The 21,323-nt window shown below is 36.1% G+C and overlaps 1 protein-coding gene across 1 annotated transcript; it reads right to left on the reverse strand.

Annotated features, from left to right (window-relative positions):
- Positions 1-377: 377 nt before the first annotated feature.
- On the reverse strand, positions 378-19,954 carry LOC144341593 (uncharacterized). The gene is made up of 26 exons (XM_085505224.1): positions 19,881-19,954; positions 19,641-19,697; positions 18,785-18,959; positions 15,197-15,429; positions 14,715-14,831; positions 12,927-13,011; positions 12,681-12,763; positions 12,166-12,283; positions 11,546-11,721; positions 11,206-11,427; positions 10,803-10,997; positions 10,552-10,670; positions 10,223-10,391; positions 10,023-10,103; positions 8,173-8,340; positions 7,510-7,579; positions 7,340-7,416; positions 6,741-6,926; positions 6,445-6,609; positions 2,333-2,402; positions 2,108-2,196; positions 1,699-1,890; positions 1,282-1,401; positions 954-1,165; positions 685-798; positions 378-560 (listed from the first exon to the last, which is right to left on the reverse strand). Exons 2-26 carry the CDS (start codon positions 19,693-19,695, stop codon positions 378-380), a joined length of 3,474 nt encoding a protein of 1,157 aa, XP_085361350.1. The 5' UTR covers positions 19,696-19,697; positions 19,881-19,954.
- Positions 19,955-21,323: the final 1,369 nt, after the last annotated feature.

Below are 21,323 nucleotides of genomic sequence, written 5' to 3' on the forward strand. Positions count from 1 at the left end.
TGAAACATGATTACGAACTTGTTTGTTAGTTTGTTTCTTCTGAATAAGGCATGATTAACTCTTACTAAATGAGGAAGGAACTTTGTGTGAAACGCCAAGCTGGTATAATGACAGTATACATTATACTAATTAATATAAGTGGTATTTAATATCAGGGGGTGGTAATACGGTAATTGCCATGCAATCATTAAATGTGCTGATATATCTGACATGCCAAAAAAGCTTACTCTGAAAAGTCAATAGTGACAACATGATATCACATGATTTGTTTTATTTATTTCACAACAATAATCGCTACGCTCGACATACGCAGGTTATTCAGTTACAGCGATCTGATTACACATTCTACGATATTGCATGCCATTTTCCATCAAATGTTAAATATTTGGTATTGTGTCACATACCAGCGACTCGTCCGCCATCATGTATTCATCTGTAATATTATTGTTGAAATTAGCGCATAGTCCGCAAACTCTGCCTTGATGGACATCTGACAAGTCAACACGTATATATGAATATCCATCCCAGGATATCTTTAATCCAAATCCAGTATGGATTACCTGTAAAATAAAAAAAAACATTATAATACATGTGCATATGATCTATATAATTTACGCAAAACAGTGCAACAATTTATATATTATAAAACTTTATGAATTGCATATGAACCATCAAAATACATACTACGTAATATCCAACTAAATTAACAGTTACGAATGGAGATGGCGGTGGAATAACCGGTGGGCTGACTAGAGAACCATCGATCTTCACCAACTTTCCAGGCAACAACTCAATAACCTGAAAGATAAATCAAAGATATGTTGATCACGGGAATGTACAGCGGTGCGAATGCAATAATCACAGATATATTGCTCACGAGAACGTACTGTTGTGCGAATTTCAAAGCCAATATTGTTTCACATCTCCGTTATTATGACGCTAACGTCACGTACCATGCCATATATATAGACTGTTGCATTCCTGGTCATGGAAACAGTGGATGATGGATACGTCTTGTAGTTATTAACTATGACGGAAAACTGTCCTTGCTGTCCGAAGCACCCATCAGTGGTAAGGACGTACTCACAGTCTCCTTGAAAGTCGTAGTATTTATGATCGAACGTTCGATAATGGGGATCACCGGAAGCGTAACAGTAGTCACTGCCTAAATTAGAAACACCAATTCGTTATAATGCATAATATGAACATTATTCAGATATGCGCATTTACAAGTGTGGTTTTTTTTAATCGGCATTATTCCAAATTGTTACCGATACGAACCTGAACAAAAATCAATATAGTCAGAGCAACAGTCCCCATTTGTTGCACATGCTGAATCACACCAACAACCATTTTCACCCCCAGTGGAACCACATTTGCCTTCACATTGTCCGGGAATACCTGGCGATTAAAGATGAATAGATTATTTTCTGATTCACTGATGACTTGAACAAAATTTTGGTGAAAATACTTGTATGGTCGCGGCGCCACAGTATCGACATTCCATGCTCGGGACTACATGACAGAACCATAACAAATATCCGATCATAATATCTAGATACACTCTGAGCGTATCCTCTCTGGCCCAGTCGAGCACAAGTACCTAATGACCATAAACACACTTCTAAAAAAAAAACGAATTATTCATTGCCATTCTAGGCACAGTAGCATTTGAATGTTAATGACAACGTTACTTACTAGTATCTGGACAGCAAACAGACCAATCAACGTCGAACAATGTGTCGTTAACAAAATGACAGCTATACCCAGGCGGACATTCGATGACCTCAAATAGTGGGAATCCTTCTGGCGCTGATTGTTCATCAAAATAACAAAATAAAGTTTCACCATGTTCATTGTGAAGCGGGGAGCCTACTGGACACGTGTGTTCTGAAAATATATAATGATATAGTATGTCAACACATGAGTAATAATTGAATAAAATAAACACGAATCTCTTGCAATGTGTTCATTAACAGCATTGTCAAGTTAATATTATGATATGTAACTCGTCCTGAATAGGGTTTATTAGGTATATATAAGTATAAAGATCCATGTTACAGAATAACAAATAATAATAATATCACTGTCAGTATTAAATACTTGCCGCATTCTTTTTCTTGGCAAAAATCATTTCCCGCTAGTAAGGTATCACACCAGTCGTAGTAACATAACATATATCCATGGATACAAAAACTAAAATCAATCGTATTTTAAGAATTATAATTAATCTAAAAGTAATGAATAAAAATAATACATGATGTGTAGATATACGATTTATTTTACAGCTTTGTCGTAATATACAACACATACAAATTCAGAGATAACTCACCACGCCTCACAATGGTCGTTATATCGCACTGTGTAATTGCGCATTTGGTAGGAACCCAAGTCACATGTATCTACAAATGTGAGGTATAAAAAAATATGTTACAAAGCACAATACTCATCATGTTTCATCTACATGACTGAGGTCGTGGTTTCTGGGAGCCTAACATATTATGTGTGGAACCGATTGACCAGTGCAGAAAATAGTTGTATTGAGTTGGGAAAACTGTTGTCATTTTTGCGGGTACAATAACGGCTGATTTTCATGCGTGAAATTTATATCTTCAGTACAAATGTATAACCATTGATTGAACATGGTTATCACCATTATCCATTTCTACAATAGCACTGGTATACCGTATAGAATTTAAAATTTGTTGCATGTGAGGATGAGGGAGAGGATGGACCTGGAACTCGGTCGCCATATCTCATTGAGTTTGTTCCCTTAAAAGGGCAAGAGACAATCGATGATGTGCAATTGGGTCCGGAGTTGCCAGAGTGCAAGATTAAAGAGCTGAAAGAAATATTCTGGCACCCTAACTGACATGTCTGGTAGGTCAAACGTAGGTATTCATGAGATCAAACTTACTACCGACAACCCGGTGATGTGCAAGGCATATGCTAACCCCTATGCATTACAAAACACCATAATTGAAGAGGTTCAAAAGATGTCTCGTATGGGAATTACTCTGCTTCACCATAATTATGCTGCGCCTATTGTTCTTGTTAAAAAAAGGGCTGGTAAAATACGTTTCTGTACGGACTTCCGACGGTTGAATCGTATTACTGTGTTTGACGCAGAACCGATGCTAAACCCGGAGGAACTGTTTTCGCATCTTGCGGAGGGGAAGTACCTGACAAAAATAGATCTTACTAAAGGTTTATGGCAGATTCCACTGGCAGAGGATGCCAAACCAAAGACTGCATTCTTGACACCAGTAGGTCAGTATCAATATTGTGTCTTACCATTTGGGCTTACGAATAGTCCGAGTACATTTTCAAGGACAATAAGAATTGTCCTTGAGGGGTTGCATGGGCATGTCATCAACTAGGTGGATGACATTCTAATTTATAATGGCCGATGGGATGACCACTTGAGTACATTTACTGAAGTACTAAGTAGTTTAAAAAGGGCCGGTTTAACAGCTAAACCGTCAAAGTGTTACATCGGTTTCACCCAGTTCGAATTTGTTGGACACATAGTTGGGAATGGCGAAATACGCACTATACCCACAAAAATTAAAGCATTACAGGCAACACCACAGCCAAGAACTGTTAGCCAGGTGCGTGTATTTCTTGGGCTTGCAGGATACTATCAACGGTTCGTCCCCAACTTTACCGCAATTGCTGCACCATTGTATGAGCTATTGCGCAAGGGTATGCCAAAAAAAATAGTTGGGAACAGAATCACCAAATGGCCTTCACCCAGCTAAAAAGTGCGCTTAGCCGCCCTCCAATTTTGAAATTGCCAGATTTTAAAAGAACATTCGTGCTAAGATCTGATGCATCAAACGTTGGATTGGGGGCTGTGTTACTTCAATATTAAACTGACAAAGACGGAAACACACTATTCAGTAATTGAGAAAGAATGCCTTGCCTTAATTTGGGGACTGCGAAAATTTCATCAATATTTGCATGCGTCTCAATTTTGGATAAAAACCGACCACAAACCTTTAACTTATATGAAAAGCGCACAATACACGAATGAGATGAGATGGGCCCTCTACCTTCAATCCTTTTCTTATCGAATAATAGCCATTAAAGGGAGTCATAACGTAGGAGCAGACTATCTAAGTAGAACTGTGTCAGACTAAAGGTAATAAATAGATGGGTTATATGAATAAAATTTAGTAAAATTTATATTAGAAGATGTTACATGAATTGTTGGGGTTTCGGGTATAGACAAGTACAAATGATGTTATATTTTCATGACTGTGTTTAGGTGTGATCATGTGATGTTCACAGCTCAGCATGGGGTGTGTCACAGGGTTCGTCAGAAAATTTATCACAATTGGTCTATTCTGTTTATCTATATATGTCCAGCCTCTAAACAGTGTGTTTAATACAGCCATGTAGGAAGATGTTTGTGACTTTGCGGTCAGGACGTCACGATGCCACCTAGGCATGCTCCTGTCAGAACATTGTAGTTATAAACGCGTGTTTATTGAAAACAGCGTATTTGCAAAAACGTGAGAATTACTACCGAACAGTATCACTGACTTGGCTGAATCATTGTAACATTGTGAATCATTGGCGAATTGTATAGGAAACTAACTTGACTGAATTACTGCCAGATTGGAGACATGAGGTCACTGACCTGACTACTGGAACAAAGGATAGAAATAACCTTTGTCCCCACTCCTGCACTCCTCCTGGAGAAACCCCAGTGGAATTGGGAGCACATGTAGAGGCAGTCTTCCCTTGGCGACCGAGGTGTGAGCAGGTTGTGGTCATGGTCTCTCCCTGCAAGTTGTGAAGAGATTCGGGCCATGCTGCGTGAAGACTGACCAAAAGAGTTCTACTAGGCCGATAATGGAAGCTACTAGGTTGAATGTTATTCAGCACGAACAATCCTGTCCGTGAAGGACACCACCCAGTACCCGTGATTGTGGGTTCTTCTTTGTACCCATCACAAACAGGGCCACATGGGACCTCTCGATAAATAATGTCAATGATAGAGACAGAATTTCCTGCACCTATATACTCCTGGACCAGTTATACAACTGCGCTCGTCGTTGGATAAGCTGGTACTAAGTAAACCACAAGTTTAACTTTAAAAAAAAAACAAAAAAAAGCAAACGAAGAACTAACTTTTGGCAATATTTGTCCAAGAATTGTTAGTAATATCCTGTCTAGTATCTGTCATCTAAGTTCTTTTGTCACTTTTTGCAACGATTTATAAATTGGGTTTATAATTTTAGCAAGCAATGATTAGAATTACAATAGGTAATTAAAGTCGTGTACCCTTCACTCGAAGATAATATTTGATGTAGTACGTGAGTACCATTCATCGCTCATTCGCCAGTTATAAATTGATACAAGTATTATTAGATATAAATTTGACGCTATTCAGCGTGGATATGTGTACATTTTATATGATTGTTTGTCTAGAAAGTGGTATGTTTTTTTTATTTCTGTTAATTACATGATGTAGTATGTCGCTTGCGTCATGTTTTATGCAAGTGATCTCATTATCATTCATACAAAGCTGAACTATTGTTGTATTCATGCAAAATACACATACAAAGTAAACAAAATTGTTTCCTTTTGGGATTTGTTAAAAGTTAGTCTGAATGTATAAATTTGGTGACGCTCTATGTAATTGGTAGTAGGAATTGTAAAGCCAGTAATAAAATGTCTACAAAATGGTGGCAACTCTTTTGCGAATATGATGCGTTTGGCTGAAGAATAAGTAAACATATACAGCCGCGATTTGAAGAGAGTTTAGGTGGAGTTACCCAATAAAAATCCTCGCTACAGATGTTTTGACTAAGGTTATGCCGCAATGCGCTCATAATTGCGAGAAGTCAAATTGTATGACACGCTTTGACATATCCGAGATGTTTGTTGGCATGATACAAGGTAAATCAGAATATACCAAAGCTCACAATAATTTAAACAATTTTTTTAGATATGACGCACGGAATATTGATAACTTAAATGTAATACATTACACATGAATAAATTAGTTATTTCACGATAAATTATGCTTTTCTCGTATTTCAAATTTACGTGTTTTGTAACTTCACCGCTCGCCCAGAGTCGATCATTTTCACGGCGGTAGGACTGTTATGTATGTATCGTATAGATTTTAGACTACGACAGTGTATCGCACATTTTTTTCAAATTGGGCTTTTTCCAATGGTTGGAAGATTCAAATATTTTCGTCGAAAATGAGGATGCAATACGAAGTTTCTCGTGTCTCAAGTAATTCACAATGGCGGCGTCCCAAATGAAAAAATTATAATTGTGTTATCCTTGGAATCTGGAGCCCCTCAACCGACAAATTCGTAATCAGCACTCCAAAGAAGCTCAGTATTATATATTTCAATATTTGTAGACTTAGAATTAACATGTATATCAATTGGATCGTACATTGCCGTCCAGGTTACTCACCACTGCATTCTACACTACATTCTTTGTAGTCAAACGGCGGGTAATCGCACGGTGGTTCAAGGCATTCCCGGGACCTATAATTATAACCAGTCATATATCCATCGACACAGTCAAAACTAGGAAAACATCCATACCAATCAGTCCATTCTCCCCATTTGCTGTTGTCTAATAACAATGAAAGGTAAAGTACACATCTTTTGGGAATGACTGTGAATTCATCCAGAGTACAATTGTAAACTAGTAATTCTAATACTATTATACATCAATTATGAAAAACATTTGTATATGCTACCTACCATTCGGACAACATACGCCCCATTCTACTTGTAAAACAGTGTCGTTAAAAAGATGACAGCTGTAGCTAGCGGGGCAATCTGTGATTACCATATATGGGAAGAAGTCAGATATATAATCTGGCAGATTGCAGAATAGGGTTTCACCATGGTCATTGTAAAGCGGCGATCCTATTGGACACGTTGTTTCTGTGTGGATGAGTCGTAAAACAATTGTAATTAACAATTGAGGCAGTATCAATGACATATCAGTCACATGCACGAATCGCGGTGCTGTTGATCAGTAAAGTTAGGGATTTCGAGCTGAATTGAAAATTATATGTCATGCTCGTCATATGTCATAATACCATCTGAATCCGTAAAGAAAAAAAAATAATTTCTATAAAGATGTATTGGTGAAATGGGGAGAAAAATAGAATTGATATGAATCTTAATAATATGAAAATAATTAAAAAAATGACATCATTTAGTCAGTTTGCAGTATCATAATAATTCCCCAGTTTATTCATTTAGAAATTTGTTCCCATAATGCACTGCAACTTTCAACATGATTACTATTCGTAGAATTGAAGTAATATTAGGATAATTAGATGGATACTTACTACATTCATTTTTGTCACAATCATCATTCAGTCCACAATAGGCGCCAGGACAATACAAAAATCCTTCCATGCAAACACTAAAAATAAACACAGTTCCATATTAAGAGTCATCGAGCATTTCATGGAAATGAAAGTAGTTTGGTCTTCTACTGAGTATATCTCAAACTTACCACCCGTTGCATTCGTCGTCATATCTTACTGTGTAATTACGAAGCTTATAGGTGTCTACATCACATACATCTGAAATTAGAAAGTAACATATATTATTACTAAACCGTTTTTTTTAAATAAATGATTTTTTACAGTATTTAGTATTTACCTCACGATTCATAATACTTGGTACATGTATGTTATACGTGCATTTCAACAGACATGAACAGATCCTTTTACAAGTCAAGTTTGTCTATGGTGGTCTGTCTGCGAATATAAACAATGGCAAGCAAACACTGTGTATAACCTGTGTTAGCTAAACAAAACTTTTCAACAGTAAACTAACTTGACTTGCTATAATTAACCAAACCTATTATGCTTTTTTTGAGTCATTGTATCCTATGGTGTACATAAACATGGACTGACTAATGTAACCTCACTACACCCTGTATTTGTATTTGTCATCATAACATTACATACCATGCAATGAGACGAAAATATGACGGACCTTCATATTCCATCAATGATTTAAGGACAAATTGCGTTATGGTGATATTTTTTTATTATTTTATTTTTATTTTCACTGGAAACGCTGCTTCGTGTCGGATAAAGTTTATTTGCTGTTGGGGTGAAAAAGAATTTGTTAATAAGTGGGTAGTACTAAGTTCTGTAAAACATCTCACCACTGCAGTTAATAAGACAGTCGTTCATGTCGATTGTGCTGCCGTAGCAAGGTCCCCCAGTACAAATCCTACTCCTGTAGTTTGCACCCAACCTGTATCCATCTGTACAGTTGTTTTCTATCGGTATACATCCATACCAATCTGACCATTCTCCCCATGTGCCGTTACCTATTCACAATAAAAGATTTTATGCAATAACGACAAATTGCAACCATCTACGTTTATTAACATGTCACAGCCAGTAAATGTCTACAAATACAATGCAACTGTGTTATATCAGAGACACTAGAAAACAAGGCACATGCAACTGAAAGCAAAGTAACGGAAGTTCCGTGCAACGTTGGGGATTCTCTATGAAAACAGATATTTGACGTCGTGAATGAATGGCGTGGGAGTGGCCGAGGCAGGAATCGATTTTGTCTACGTTGTTTGTGGGAGGACCCTTTTTCAGGCAAATTTCCCTTTTAATAAACGTTTAATTAAACTTTTCTGTTAGTATAGTTCATAAAATTTGCTGATTTCATATTTGTGTTATAAAATTCTACTTGAACAAATTGTGACTTCTAATGAATTGGTTCCATTAAACGGATTCCAACAGACGCTACATCACAGAAAACACTGAGTTGCATGTCCCTCTTTTCTTTAGTCTTTGGTTCTTTGGTTAATTTCAAGTTCATTTATACAAAACAAAATTATGTATTGCATTAATAAGCATCGTCGTTTTGGAGCACTCACTTCGCGGATATTACGGTGGTAGGTGTTTAGGGTCCAGTGTGACTCAGAGGTAAGTGAGCAACACTTAGGTAGGCGATTAATTCATGCCTAGAGAGGCATGTGTGTAATTAGTCATTATAGTACATATTGTCATGCTATGCAGCCCATATAGAAAATGTCAGGACAAGCATACAAAAAATGACTCGAAAATATATACCCTAATATAATTTATATCCTTGTCAGCACAGCTTACAAAAAACGTCAGTTAAGAACGGAGACGGTTGGGCAATTTATAACAAACGTTTTCAAAAAAATGTTTATACACATTGCATGAACTCGTTTAGCGAAGTACTGATGGCAGTTTAAAAAAAAAGGTAACTGTCACTGATTAATGATGATGCGAAGGGATTTAATAACTGACCGATGGGAAGTGTAGTATGCTGGTGAATGTGCCACCTGTATGATTTGAAAATAATAGGTCACCTAGTTGTGCATTTTTTACTAGCAATGACACAATAATGGACGCAATAGCAAGTTTCATGAATAAAAATGATCTGATTGTTTTGGTCCCATCCAAATCTGACCAATAGATGTTTACTGAGAGATCCTTTGGGAATTACTCGTGAATCGTCATAATGCGTACCAAGGTTAAATATTATCAATGACGCTAGTAAATTCTTAGTTTATAATTCCATTGAATAATTGTATCCGACACGAAAAAGTACAAAAACATGAAATGAATCTATAAAACGAGTTAAAACATTCAAGTTGCTGGACCCGTTTTTAGTTTGCGCTATCGAAATTTCACTCGCCGCCATTTCTTAATATATCATTCACAGTGTAACGAGTGGCCATGCGTTTGAAGGAGATAAATGCTTGAAAAAAATGATTGTGCTGTTTGGAGAAAAAATCAACATTAGCCAGATTCACCGACATCATCGATGCAAATATATACACGACCTGTATATACGAGACGCGTTTTGGATGCTGTATATAATCAAACAAATCAAGGTATATTTTGTGTATAACATTACATGAACAACATTTATAACAACGTTAGCTGAAACTAATATGAAGATGCAATTAATGAATATGCATCAGTTTGTGTAATAAAAAACAAAACAGTAGTACTCTACCTAAACACCTGTATCCTAATCCGTCAACAAAACCATTCATCACACAGTTGTCAGTTGAACCGCAGTTGAGCGGGCACGGGTCTATAACAGAATTGAAAAAAAAATATATGTAATGTACTCAATTTCAGACGAAAGTGTTATTTTTAAAAAGGATATGTCACTCAACGTTCTTCGATTATGTTTACATTTATATCACTGACCATATACTTCGTAGACGTCGTATGAATCTGATGTACCAAGACCCTCGACGCATTTGTCAGATGGACCTTCTTCCTGATACGACGACTCACTCGTTGCTACCAAGCACTCACCACCAAACCGCATGGCGAAATACGGATATCCCAGTGAAACGGCAGCGAAAGCGCATTTCTGAATGGGATATAGTGAAAACGCGTGTTATGCAATTCCTAGGCTTACGTTTGCGGATTAGAAGATTTCGAGACATTGGAAAAATTCGTTTTTTAGCTGATTGTTACACTGACACGTGAAAACATGTAGTTAGTGTTAATACACAACATCTTCCACTTACTCTGACTGGTTCAGTCCTCATCGAGTAGTGACCGTCAAGATAAACATTTCCAGTGTTTTCTAATGACTCCAGTAATTGGGGCAAGTTTATATCAAACCAACACCCTTTGTATACATAGTCTGAAATAATGAGCATATATAATTGTAAATACAATGATGTTATTGCTACACATTTAACACGCGGACACCACGACTGCGACAGACTGTGACTCAAACAATTAGTTACAACATAGATATATACGAAATACTCGCCTATATCGAGGGGACATTCAAACATCATGCAAACACGTTGCTGAACATCGCCAGTAGGTTCGCAAGGTTGCCCGACTGGTTCGATTGACGGAGGCGGTGAATCACAAGCTCTGGTTCTAGTCTGTATACCACCACCGCAAGAGGAGGTACAGTGAGTCCAAGGACTCCATGGTGACCACAGTCCATCAACGGGATCTGGTATTGATAAAAGCCACTGTTATTGGAATGATAATTTGTAACAGTTTATATGTTTTTATACCATATTGTACTGTATTTTTCTATAATGTATTATATTGTAGTAACACAGTACAATATTAGAATTAATAAAATACAGCTGGAACGTTTTTATATTAACGAATAACAAATATAACCACATATATCAAATTTACATGAAAATACTCACAGTCACATTCGTACAATCTGTTCAATTCATCAATGTCGAGATCGCTGGCAAATTCCCTCTGTCCAACAGTCTCATCTGTTTCCCGCAACGCTATTATTGTTGGAATAGTGTTATCAATGGCAAAAGAATAAAAGCCATAATGCATCACTGAGCCGTAGTCATAACCGAAGCCCTGGTGGGTTGTGTGTTCTTCTAATTTTTTCTCGAAATTGCCCTCTTTCCCTGAAATTTGAGAAAGCGTATAAGAATTCCTCGTAGTGTTGTAATTAACGGATTAATCCATTGACATAATTGCGTGTGTTCGTTATTTATATATTTATTAGTTGCCTGTCCAACTTACCTTCTATAATATTATCCCAATTTATTTCGACGTAATTATCGCGATCATATCTGGACTGCTCGTGCCAAAATCCCAGAGCATGTAAGAACTCATGTTGGATAATTCCGGTGTACACGCAGCCTTGTCCCAGATACAGTGTTTGAATTCCAGTCTGTCTACCGACCCAAGATTTACAACTAAAAATATATAAGACATTGTGACGTCGTAAGTCATATTGACACGTGTATTCACACTGAATAGTGCCAAACTCCCTTGCATACACTATTATTATTATTATTATTATTATTATTATTATTATCTACCATTGATGCAAACTATTGCTCATTATATGTACAAACCATTAATGCAAAATTATTTTTATTATATTTTTTATATATTTCGACACATAACCTAAATTTAAATTGAAGAGACTCCGTACGCTTTTCACAACGACTCACGGTTGGGTTGAGTAATATGAATAATACAAGACGCTGCGACACAGTTGCATAAAATATGAACAATACGGAGAGTTTAACTGAAACATTTATATATATATATATATATATAATGAATACATATCCAAGAAATAAACACTTCTCAAAAGAATATGAAAACATACAAGCTTTGATAAGATTACTAACCTATCTCCTTTGATGACATTAACGTAGTCTTCAACGTCGTTACTCTCAATAAAACGCACGCATGTGAACTTCTCTAGCGACGTCAGAGCGCCTCGTACAACGGTTTTATCAGCATCGCCTATGATGTTTAAGAATAAATTATATTAATGTAAAATGATTTACAAACCGATGACATATTAAAAGCTTCCCACATGCGGTTATATTTGTTTAATGCACTTATTTTAAAGCGGGGGAGTCGTCACCTGCGCAAGCGTCAGATGGCCATAGCGTGTCATTGTTTACAAACAAGCGTGTACCCATGAGCCTTTGCGTTCTTAGCGTGTGTTGTTATCGTCGCTTGGGACTCAATCCCCGCACGTGCGCAGGTGACGACCCTCCCGCTTTAAGGTTGGACTTCTATCTTGAATTTATTCATCCATGAAATGTGCAAATATGCATAAACATTGCATAAACCTCAAAAGCATGCACCATAGACAAAGCATACTCTTATAGTTCTAGGTTGACAAATCACTTACTTAAGGGGTCAACATCGTCAAAAAAGTAGTACAACGTGTTATTAGGCCAGTATGCAGATTCATATATAGTTGCTCCTCGTTTACTGAAAAATAACAAAAACGTTAATAAAAGATTATTGCGAGGTGCCGAGGCTTTGTCAGTTTTGAAACATCATCGGATATTTTATACTTAAAAGCACCCACTAATACGTTATTATCGATACATTATAAAGGGAGTCCCATAATATGAAGTAATGGTTTAGTTACTCTGGCATTATTGGCAGTCCAAGGTCACGTCTTTGCTGTTGTTCTTTGTTCAATAAGATATCTCCTTCAAACAATTCTTCTTCTCCTAAAATAAAAAAAAAAGAATTCAACATTATTATAAACGCGTGACTGGCAAATAAAATTTATCTAATTTTTTGTTTAAAATCAAGTAAAATCATTTAATTATTTGAACGATTTTCCTACGAGTGTAATGATAAAATATCTTTTGAAGGCTCAAGAAATTTGTAACATTCTTAATTACTAATTTTATACTACATTTCATCATATGTAATCAAACTAGAGAAACAGCAAATTCTATTTACCACAGTAACTGATGGAAAATAACACAACATTTTAAATATAATATATTGTATAATTGTTTTGTGTGAAAATTAGTTTGGTGACAATACATTTTGTCCGGATTTTGTTTAACAACACCATAACATACAGATTTGGTTCCCGTCACTTGCTACTGCCTTGCTGTAACTTTAGATCGGGCGCCTGGTGAGCCGCTTACGGCGAAAGACTTGGGAAAACTTGGTCATGGTAATGTTTCCGTCAACCATTCCGAGACGAGAAGATAAATAACGAGTCAGTGGCCGCGGCACGGGGAGGGGAAAGTAAGGAAATGGGGTCGAAAACAATGTTTAAGGCGCGTCGTTTCTCCAAAATCAAGCTGAAACCCTTTATGACAGTAAAATTTGACCTTCAAAATGCAGGAAATAGAGTTTCAGAGTGTCTAGATTTGAAAATTTTGGTTGATGAGCAAATCTCTCCCCATGCAAAACTTCGTGCCGCCGCCTCATAAGTACATGTCAAATAAGTATACACACGAACTCACGTCTATTTTAGTTATGCAATGTGGTTTGTTATCGCATTGATCCGAAAGTCATTACTGTTGTGATTTCTTTGATTTAGAAGTAATACACAATTCCCCGATTTTAACCCCGCAGTGAATGTGGTTGTATCTGATGATGGGGAGCGCTTTGTGTTATCCTAATACAACTGTTCAGTTGTGTCAGAGCTTTCTGGCTCGACGACTAACACATCATTTCTTCATGCTTTTATCTACACCGTCTAGCAAGCCGGCCACTCCTAACACAACAAATATTATTTTTTACACCAAGCAACATTTGATTATTGTCTTGAAAACAATTGCCAAGTCGGCTTTTTCTAGGAACACTATGACACCGATTGTTTTCAGACTGCAAAACTATACTTTCATTGGGCTATCGATATATTAGCAGTGGCGACAGTACAGGGGCGGGGGAGTCGCCCTCTCATTGCCCCTCCAAAATCAAGCTGTTTCAGCAATTTTTTCAAGCGGAGCATGCCCCGAACCCTATAGTAAGGTCGCGCTTCGACGTAAGGTTGGTTAGCAGATCGCGCCCTACATGCAAAATGGCATGCCGCCGCCTCTGATAATTCTACGTGTTTTTGCTTTGAATGCAAGAAAGTTCTGAAAAGTCGAGACATTGAACGTTACTTATGTAGGAAACAGCGTTTGTAACATCAGCAATTGTTTGACAAAAGATAACTAACTAAATACTGGTCCGACCCACGGCTGCCAAGTTCCTCCAGTCTGTGTCACGCAATATCTAATAATTACCGCTGAGGACGGTGTAATAAACTTGAACGGAAACTACTGTACGCGCGAGACATAAATTGCAAATCAAGTCTACATTAACATCTTCTGTTTTCGTAGCAACCAACTATTATAAAGTTTTCAGTGTTTATGAAAGTTATTACTGTTGTATCACGATAGTAGTTAGAGTATTGTGCACTAACCTGCAGAGCCCTCGTTTATTTCTTCGATAACCTGGAATGTTGTTTTCATTTCGGCCAATCGCTTAGCGTCGGCTGTAACTCTCTCCTCCTTGATCTTTTCCATTGCATATGAATCATCTGACAAAACATGAAAAGAGCGATCGTTGTTAACATTCAATTATTTATACAGAAAAAATGACTTGTCTCAACACAGTTCATGTTACACAAAATACTTGTTTACAATTTCATTATATCCTAAATTAGTATAAAGGCATAGTGGAGTAAAACAAAGCAGTGAAATATTAATACCGATAAGCTATACTGAAAGGATTTTGAATACGCGGCATTATGAAATAAAATACATAACGCCTATAATCTAAGCGGGAAAAACACTTGAATATTATCAATAGAAATAACACATCCTCAGTAGATATGACTATAATATTGCAAATAGATAGTTTTTTTCAAATAAAAATCTATCTAGTCAATGATACTAAGCTTACCTGAACCAATAACTTCGCATAGGTACTTATTTGTCTGATTACACTGTATGTATTCCCATTTAAAAGCGTTATCTGCAGTGGGAACTGCTACTACACAGTCTTTATCAATTGTATTTCCATCACTATCCGACCAAGGATACTTTTTGTTTCGTCGATATCGAATGGTTGGGTCAATCCAATGAGGGCTGCCTTCAATTGCCAACTCGTGTAAGCCAATCCACAATGTCTCTCCTCTGAAATACACAAATTATAATAATGTGTAATCAGGTAATCGACCGTTTTATGTAAATTACTTAACGACGTTATACTCTAGAGAGAAACACACAAACAAATTACTTTTCTCGAAATTGTACAATTTTATGCGATATAGCTCGTGGCGTTATGAGTTATATCACATTGCGCTTTTAGTTAAAACTAACTCGAAAAGATCAACTCTATGAACAATTGTTGAACCTTTTTCATAAGACAGAAGCCCACAGAGTTGGTCGAGGCCTTACTGTTGACCTTAGAAAGAGGATTCTCGGTGAAGCCATGTTATTGCTTGCATTATCTATCGTTTTACCAAGAGTTGAGATCTAAATACATCCCAAGTTATTATTATACACTTCCCTTACCCGAAAAATGTATATCACTATTACAATTACAAAATGCGGTAATCTTGCGTAACATTTCTAAATTTATTTTTCTCGCCACAAAAAACGTAATACAATTATTTTGGTCTGACAGTTCATGTTCTTTTCTTATTTTCTTGTTCTTTTTCAGTCACTGTAAAATGACATTATCCTCTGTAACATGTTATGTAATTACAATGAGTATACCTTGAGGCCGGAGGCCTACAGTATTATGAATAAATTTATTATAATTATAATGTTATTGCTGCATAGAACTGCTTTTCAAAAGGTAAGACACGTTTTTAACTTTTGGTTTCTTTTGACCAACTATTGTGTTAAATTATGGTAAAGTCAATTTATTAAATTGGTTCTCTCATTGTGAATTCATGTTCAAAATTGTGACTTATTTTTAAAATGGCTGTGTTGTAATTGCATATTTTTGTATCATCATATGTAACTAATGGCTTCTATAAAAACAGTAATGACATCCTGCTATTAGATTCTCTAATACATTCACACAGAAAACACATATCGCACAGCGTTTTTGATTACGATTTCAAATGCACCCTCGGATTGAACACCATAACACTGTCGTCTCGCACCTTGGGAGTGTCGGCTAAGTACTCAATAGAGTTCTCAATTGGCTGATATACATTCACTTATGAATGTAACTTTCGAGGAAATCGTACAGTATACGTCTGCGTTCTTTCAGGTCTGGTTGAAACAATTATAGAATATTTGCAACGGTATTTGGCAGCGATTTGGCACAAAGCACTAGTACTATAATGTAGTGCTAAAGATTGAATATAGTTGCTATGACAACATTTACTATATATACTTTTAATTGTACTTGCAATATAAGTTTTAGTCAAGGAATAAACATTTTGGTACTGTCGCCTAGCAGGAATAAATTAAAAAAAATACATTCCATTCACCAGTGATTCACATACCATGTAATATAAGTGCGTGATTTGTATTTACCCCTTCCCCCAATATTACATACCATATTGTGACTTTATCGGTGTGACCACGTACCTAACGCCCATCACGTTTCGAGATTATACTGTCTTGAAATATGGGCGTATCTGAACTTTTGGAGTTTTCCCGCTTTCCCCAATACGTGATATGAGCGAGAGTTGATGATAATATTTTGAAGTGTTGTCAATGAAATATTTATATAACCGTTAAATAAATTGGCAGTATTGAACTTCAGAAGTAAGTTAAGAGTAGCGACCATAGCAATGTCGCAAGAATATATTTGATCAATATATTATTTCATGTCATTCGTAAAATACAGTGTCACGTGACGCGTGACGTCATATGCATATTCGCGTCCATTGAGTAAGTGTTCAAATAAATATGAATGTTTGTTATTATCGAGAAATGAGAAACGAACAAATTACACTTTGTTTAAAAGTGTTGTCGCTCACGACAAAAATTCGGAGTGAAGGAATTTTGGAAATTCAATAAAATAGTTGTATATAATATTCAGAAGTATTGTTCTATTTACATTGCAGCGTTTAACTCAATAATGTTTCAGTTTTCAATTTTGTACTCTATTGAATCAATGTGAAAAAACATACGGCACCTTATGGTCAAAAAAATTAACTACGGAGAATAGAAATTAAAATGCAGTAATTGGTTCAGGAAGTAATATTTTTACTAACTATTTGCATGTGGTCATGTGATTGGAAGGTGGTACCTATGGTCTATTTAATGATAGCGTCTGAGAGGTTCAAAGTATAATTTGATATAGCTACGCATTTAATGAAGTATAATCTAGTGTTGATAAACATTCGCCAATTAATTATGCAACATCTTTAAGGAAATGTATCAAATAGGTAGGTAGGGTTTTAAAGGCATAACATCGGTGCTGTGGTCAACAATATTAATTGTTCATCGTTGTCGTTGTAGGAGGGACAGCGGTGCTACCATTGTTTATTTTAAGCTTAAAAACTATGGTAATTCACGTCAGAAAAACAAGACTCGAATTTCAATAATTTAGAGTGACTGCAGTTGACATTCAATGGAAGTGTTGGTCTCCATATGCTACAACTGATTATTTCAGTTTCCTCCCAAATAGAACAAGTTTTATAAAACAATTTTATCAAACTTTCATTGCCCATATATGTATTAATTCAACTACGTGTATATATATTTTATAAGTAACACGAAACTATGCGATCTACACTAGAATTAAATATACAGCATATGAGGAGATTACCTAACATTCTATATAGCTGCAGTTTGGTGTTTAAACTAATCAATGTGATTATGTTATTAAAAACAAAATTCAGATCTCGCAACGCAATAAACGTAAACACGAGTATTCCGGAGGGCGAATATCCGGGCATTTCTAACACCTGGCAACCACAAGCGCTGAAAATAACGGTCAAAATCTCTGATAAAATGTACTTTACGCTCGTTATTGTAACTCTTCTAAACAGTATAACAAGATTAACCATATATGAGCAACATATATATATATATATATATATTTGATTGTTCAGGATTTCCTCATAGTTGAATTCGACCGACGTTTCACAACAGCTGGCACAGAGTCATGGTACAGTGGCGCGCGTTATCGCCCCAGAGAATGGCACCCAATGCAGAGCTTCCACAAACAACAACAGCAACAACAACATGTTTGCTTGGTTATGTTTTGTAAATTCAATAATGTGTGTGATATTCCCCGCACACATGTTAATAAGCGCGAATCCGTAATCTAGTAGTATTCGAGTGATGCCTGGTAATGTAAAACATGAACAAACTATATGTGTAGCTTCTCAAGACGAACGGTATATAACATAGATATCAACTTGCTTTCAAAACGAATTAATTGTTGCCGTACAAGGTTTAGTCCAACACTGTATATATGTGTGCTTTGTAGATAATGTTGGGTTCGAATGACCATTGCAAAAAATCACAACAAAAGAAAAAAACAAAATGTATGCTAAACTGTGAATCATTGTCTTACCTTCTTGAAAGAACATCGACGGATTTTATTACGTTACTCTTCTCCAATACGGCAAGATCACCGCCAATTACAGCGCAGTTCTCACGAGCATCTTCCCATCCACGTTCATCGTCAGAAATGAGAAAGCAGGTGCCAGCCATCCATACGTCACAGTCATCCTTCTCAAAACATGTAACTGATTGGGAAATTGTACTTATTATTTGATAACAATTATGACAAGACGTTGATATTGATATATGTATACGATATATCGGTGTTACGGAACAGCAATATACGTCGAACAAATTTCATTCCGTTACTATTCAGTCGAAACTTAACCTTGATTTGTTTTTATAAATTAACACCTCTGTCGTGTAAGATAAAAAATACCAGAAAAAAACGCAATATGAAGAAGGATCGAAGCTGTCTTAGTGCAGATTCTTTTGGGGGAAATTGACACTCCAGCACTGTACAATTCTAAAACGTGTATTGGCTGCAGGTTTACCACTTAATGGCTGGTCGGTCAGTACTTTGTAGCATTTTTCCCATCAAATGCAACCTCAAATCCGCTACGCGCTTGAGCTTTGTAGATATGGAGTGGTCAGTGAGTCAGCTATTTGGTGTTGTAATAAATTTGGAAATAACGCGGAAATATGATACTATTTCGCGGCAAAGACTTTCGTGTACCAGTCACACTGGTGTCATTTTTTTTATCGCCCCACCCCAGATAAAATCGCATGATCTTTGCGGGATAGACGGCAAGAAAAAAAGAGTAGGCAGCACTAAAACCAACCTCTTTCATGGAGGTAAATTAAAAGAGTTTGACGGTAATATATAACAGAAATAATTATCTAACATACATATTTGATCAACTTACCAAAGGTGACACACAAGCACAGCCATAATGACCACGTCAGTCGAAACAACTCCATAGCTGTGAACAAAATACACAACAATATAATGTGTTCACGTTTCCTTTTAATACTATGTCGTAGAATATTCGCAATACTACGATTAATTCAAGATTGTCAATAAAAGAGACGCGTTTATTATAAACTGTGAAAACTGATGATAAAAATGAAGTGAAAACACGACAAAATGAACATAAATAATATACCTGCTACGGCTTGTGATCACGCTCCGAACCACAGCTTATTTATTTGACTAGTGGCCTTATAATAGCAATGCAGGGCTCGATATATGTAATATAATGCTCATTTGTGACGATGTTTCAATTGACCAGTATATCGGTTTTATGTAGATTTTTGTTTTCAAAGAACCATATTTTGCCGGAAACGTATACAATTACAATAGTTACTTTCGGCATTTAAAAAACTTAATGTACAGTGATTACAATGATGTTAATATGCATGTTAGTAATTAATTAAAGTAAGTAAGTAATTAAAAACAAATAATTACTTCCCGAATGCCAATAGTATTACGGATGGAGGCAAGAATAGCTTTTCACTTTAAATGGCAAGTCATATTAATTCATTCAATCGAATATTTAATTTACTAAAAAGTATTATGAACGGTGTATGGGAAACTGTTTTGTCCACCAAATTGTCGATATGTTTACTGAATGGTGGTTTTCTTTTTCAACTAATTATGTTGAAATGCTTCTTGCTACATGGACATATGGTTTAAGCAAAACAATATAAGTATAATCGTCAATATACCAAAAAGTAACTTTATGAGGTTGAATACGTGTTTTCTTTCACACAGAAATGCATTTGCGACTGACTGAATGAGTAGTAAACACACATATTTTTTTTTTGATGGAGGTATGCTGAAACGGCTTCGTAAATTTTCTGAATTTTTATTTCGTTCATATGACAACATGTTACCGCAGCCAATCGAATCGAGCCAGCAAAATCCCATGCAAAAGTAAACGAGTAGACCAAGACTTGGCCCGATCACGTGAACACACCTGGAATCTATTCCATTCTTCAAAAGACGTTTCATTTTAAAGTCGTCTTATAAGTATGCAGGAGTCAACATGCAAGCCCATATGCTCATCCACTGGGTAAACAAATCATACTTTTCTCAAATAAATAGGACATTCCGACTGTGATTTAAACCCTCTATAGATGATATACGTTCTTTATTTCTGTTTTGTTTTTGACGCAGGTGACGCTATTACTGTTCGGTATTCAAATGAAGACTATTGACAGCTGTCTGATGTATTATGCAGCATCACAATAGTCCAATGACTTGTTTTTAAAAGGCAACTTACTGTGTGGCTCACATATTTTTGGTGGGACGGCCAATATGAGGTTCTGTGTAAACAATTGTAATTTTATTGTTCTTTGGTTTGAATATGCGAATTGATTTCTGATCTATATTCGCTGTTATATGGTCAAAATAATTTCACCTCGTTCCAGGCGAGATGTATTATAATGAAAATTATTTCAGGGATTTCAATAAAAGTAGTTACATATGTTAATTCTTTACATGTGGTATATTAAATAATATTGGAATTGATTTTAGGGATCTCTGTTTGTTTATTATGTATATATTTCACGGAGCATACTTTGGATCTACGAGGGTTTTTAGATAT

The sequence above is a fragment of the Saccoglossus kowalevskii genome, chromosome 11 (genome assembly GCF_978046115.1).
Source record: "Saccoglossus kowalevskii chromosome 11, keSacKowa6.1, whole genome shotgun sequence".
In the NCBI taxonomy this organism is placed as follows: domain Eukaryota; kingdom Metazoa; phylum Hemichordata; class Enteropneusta; family Harrimaniidae; genus Saccoglossus; species Saccoglossus kowalevskii.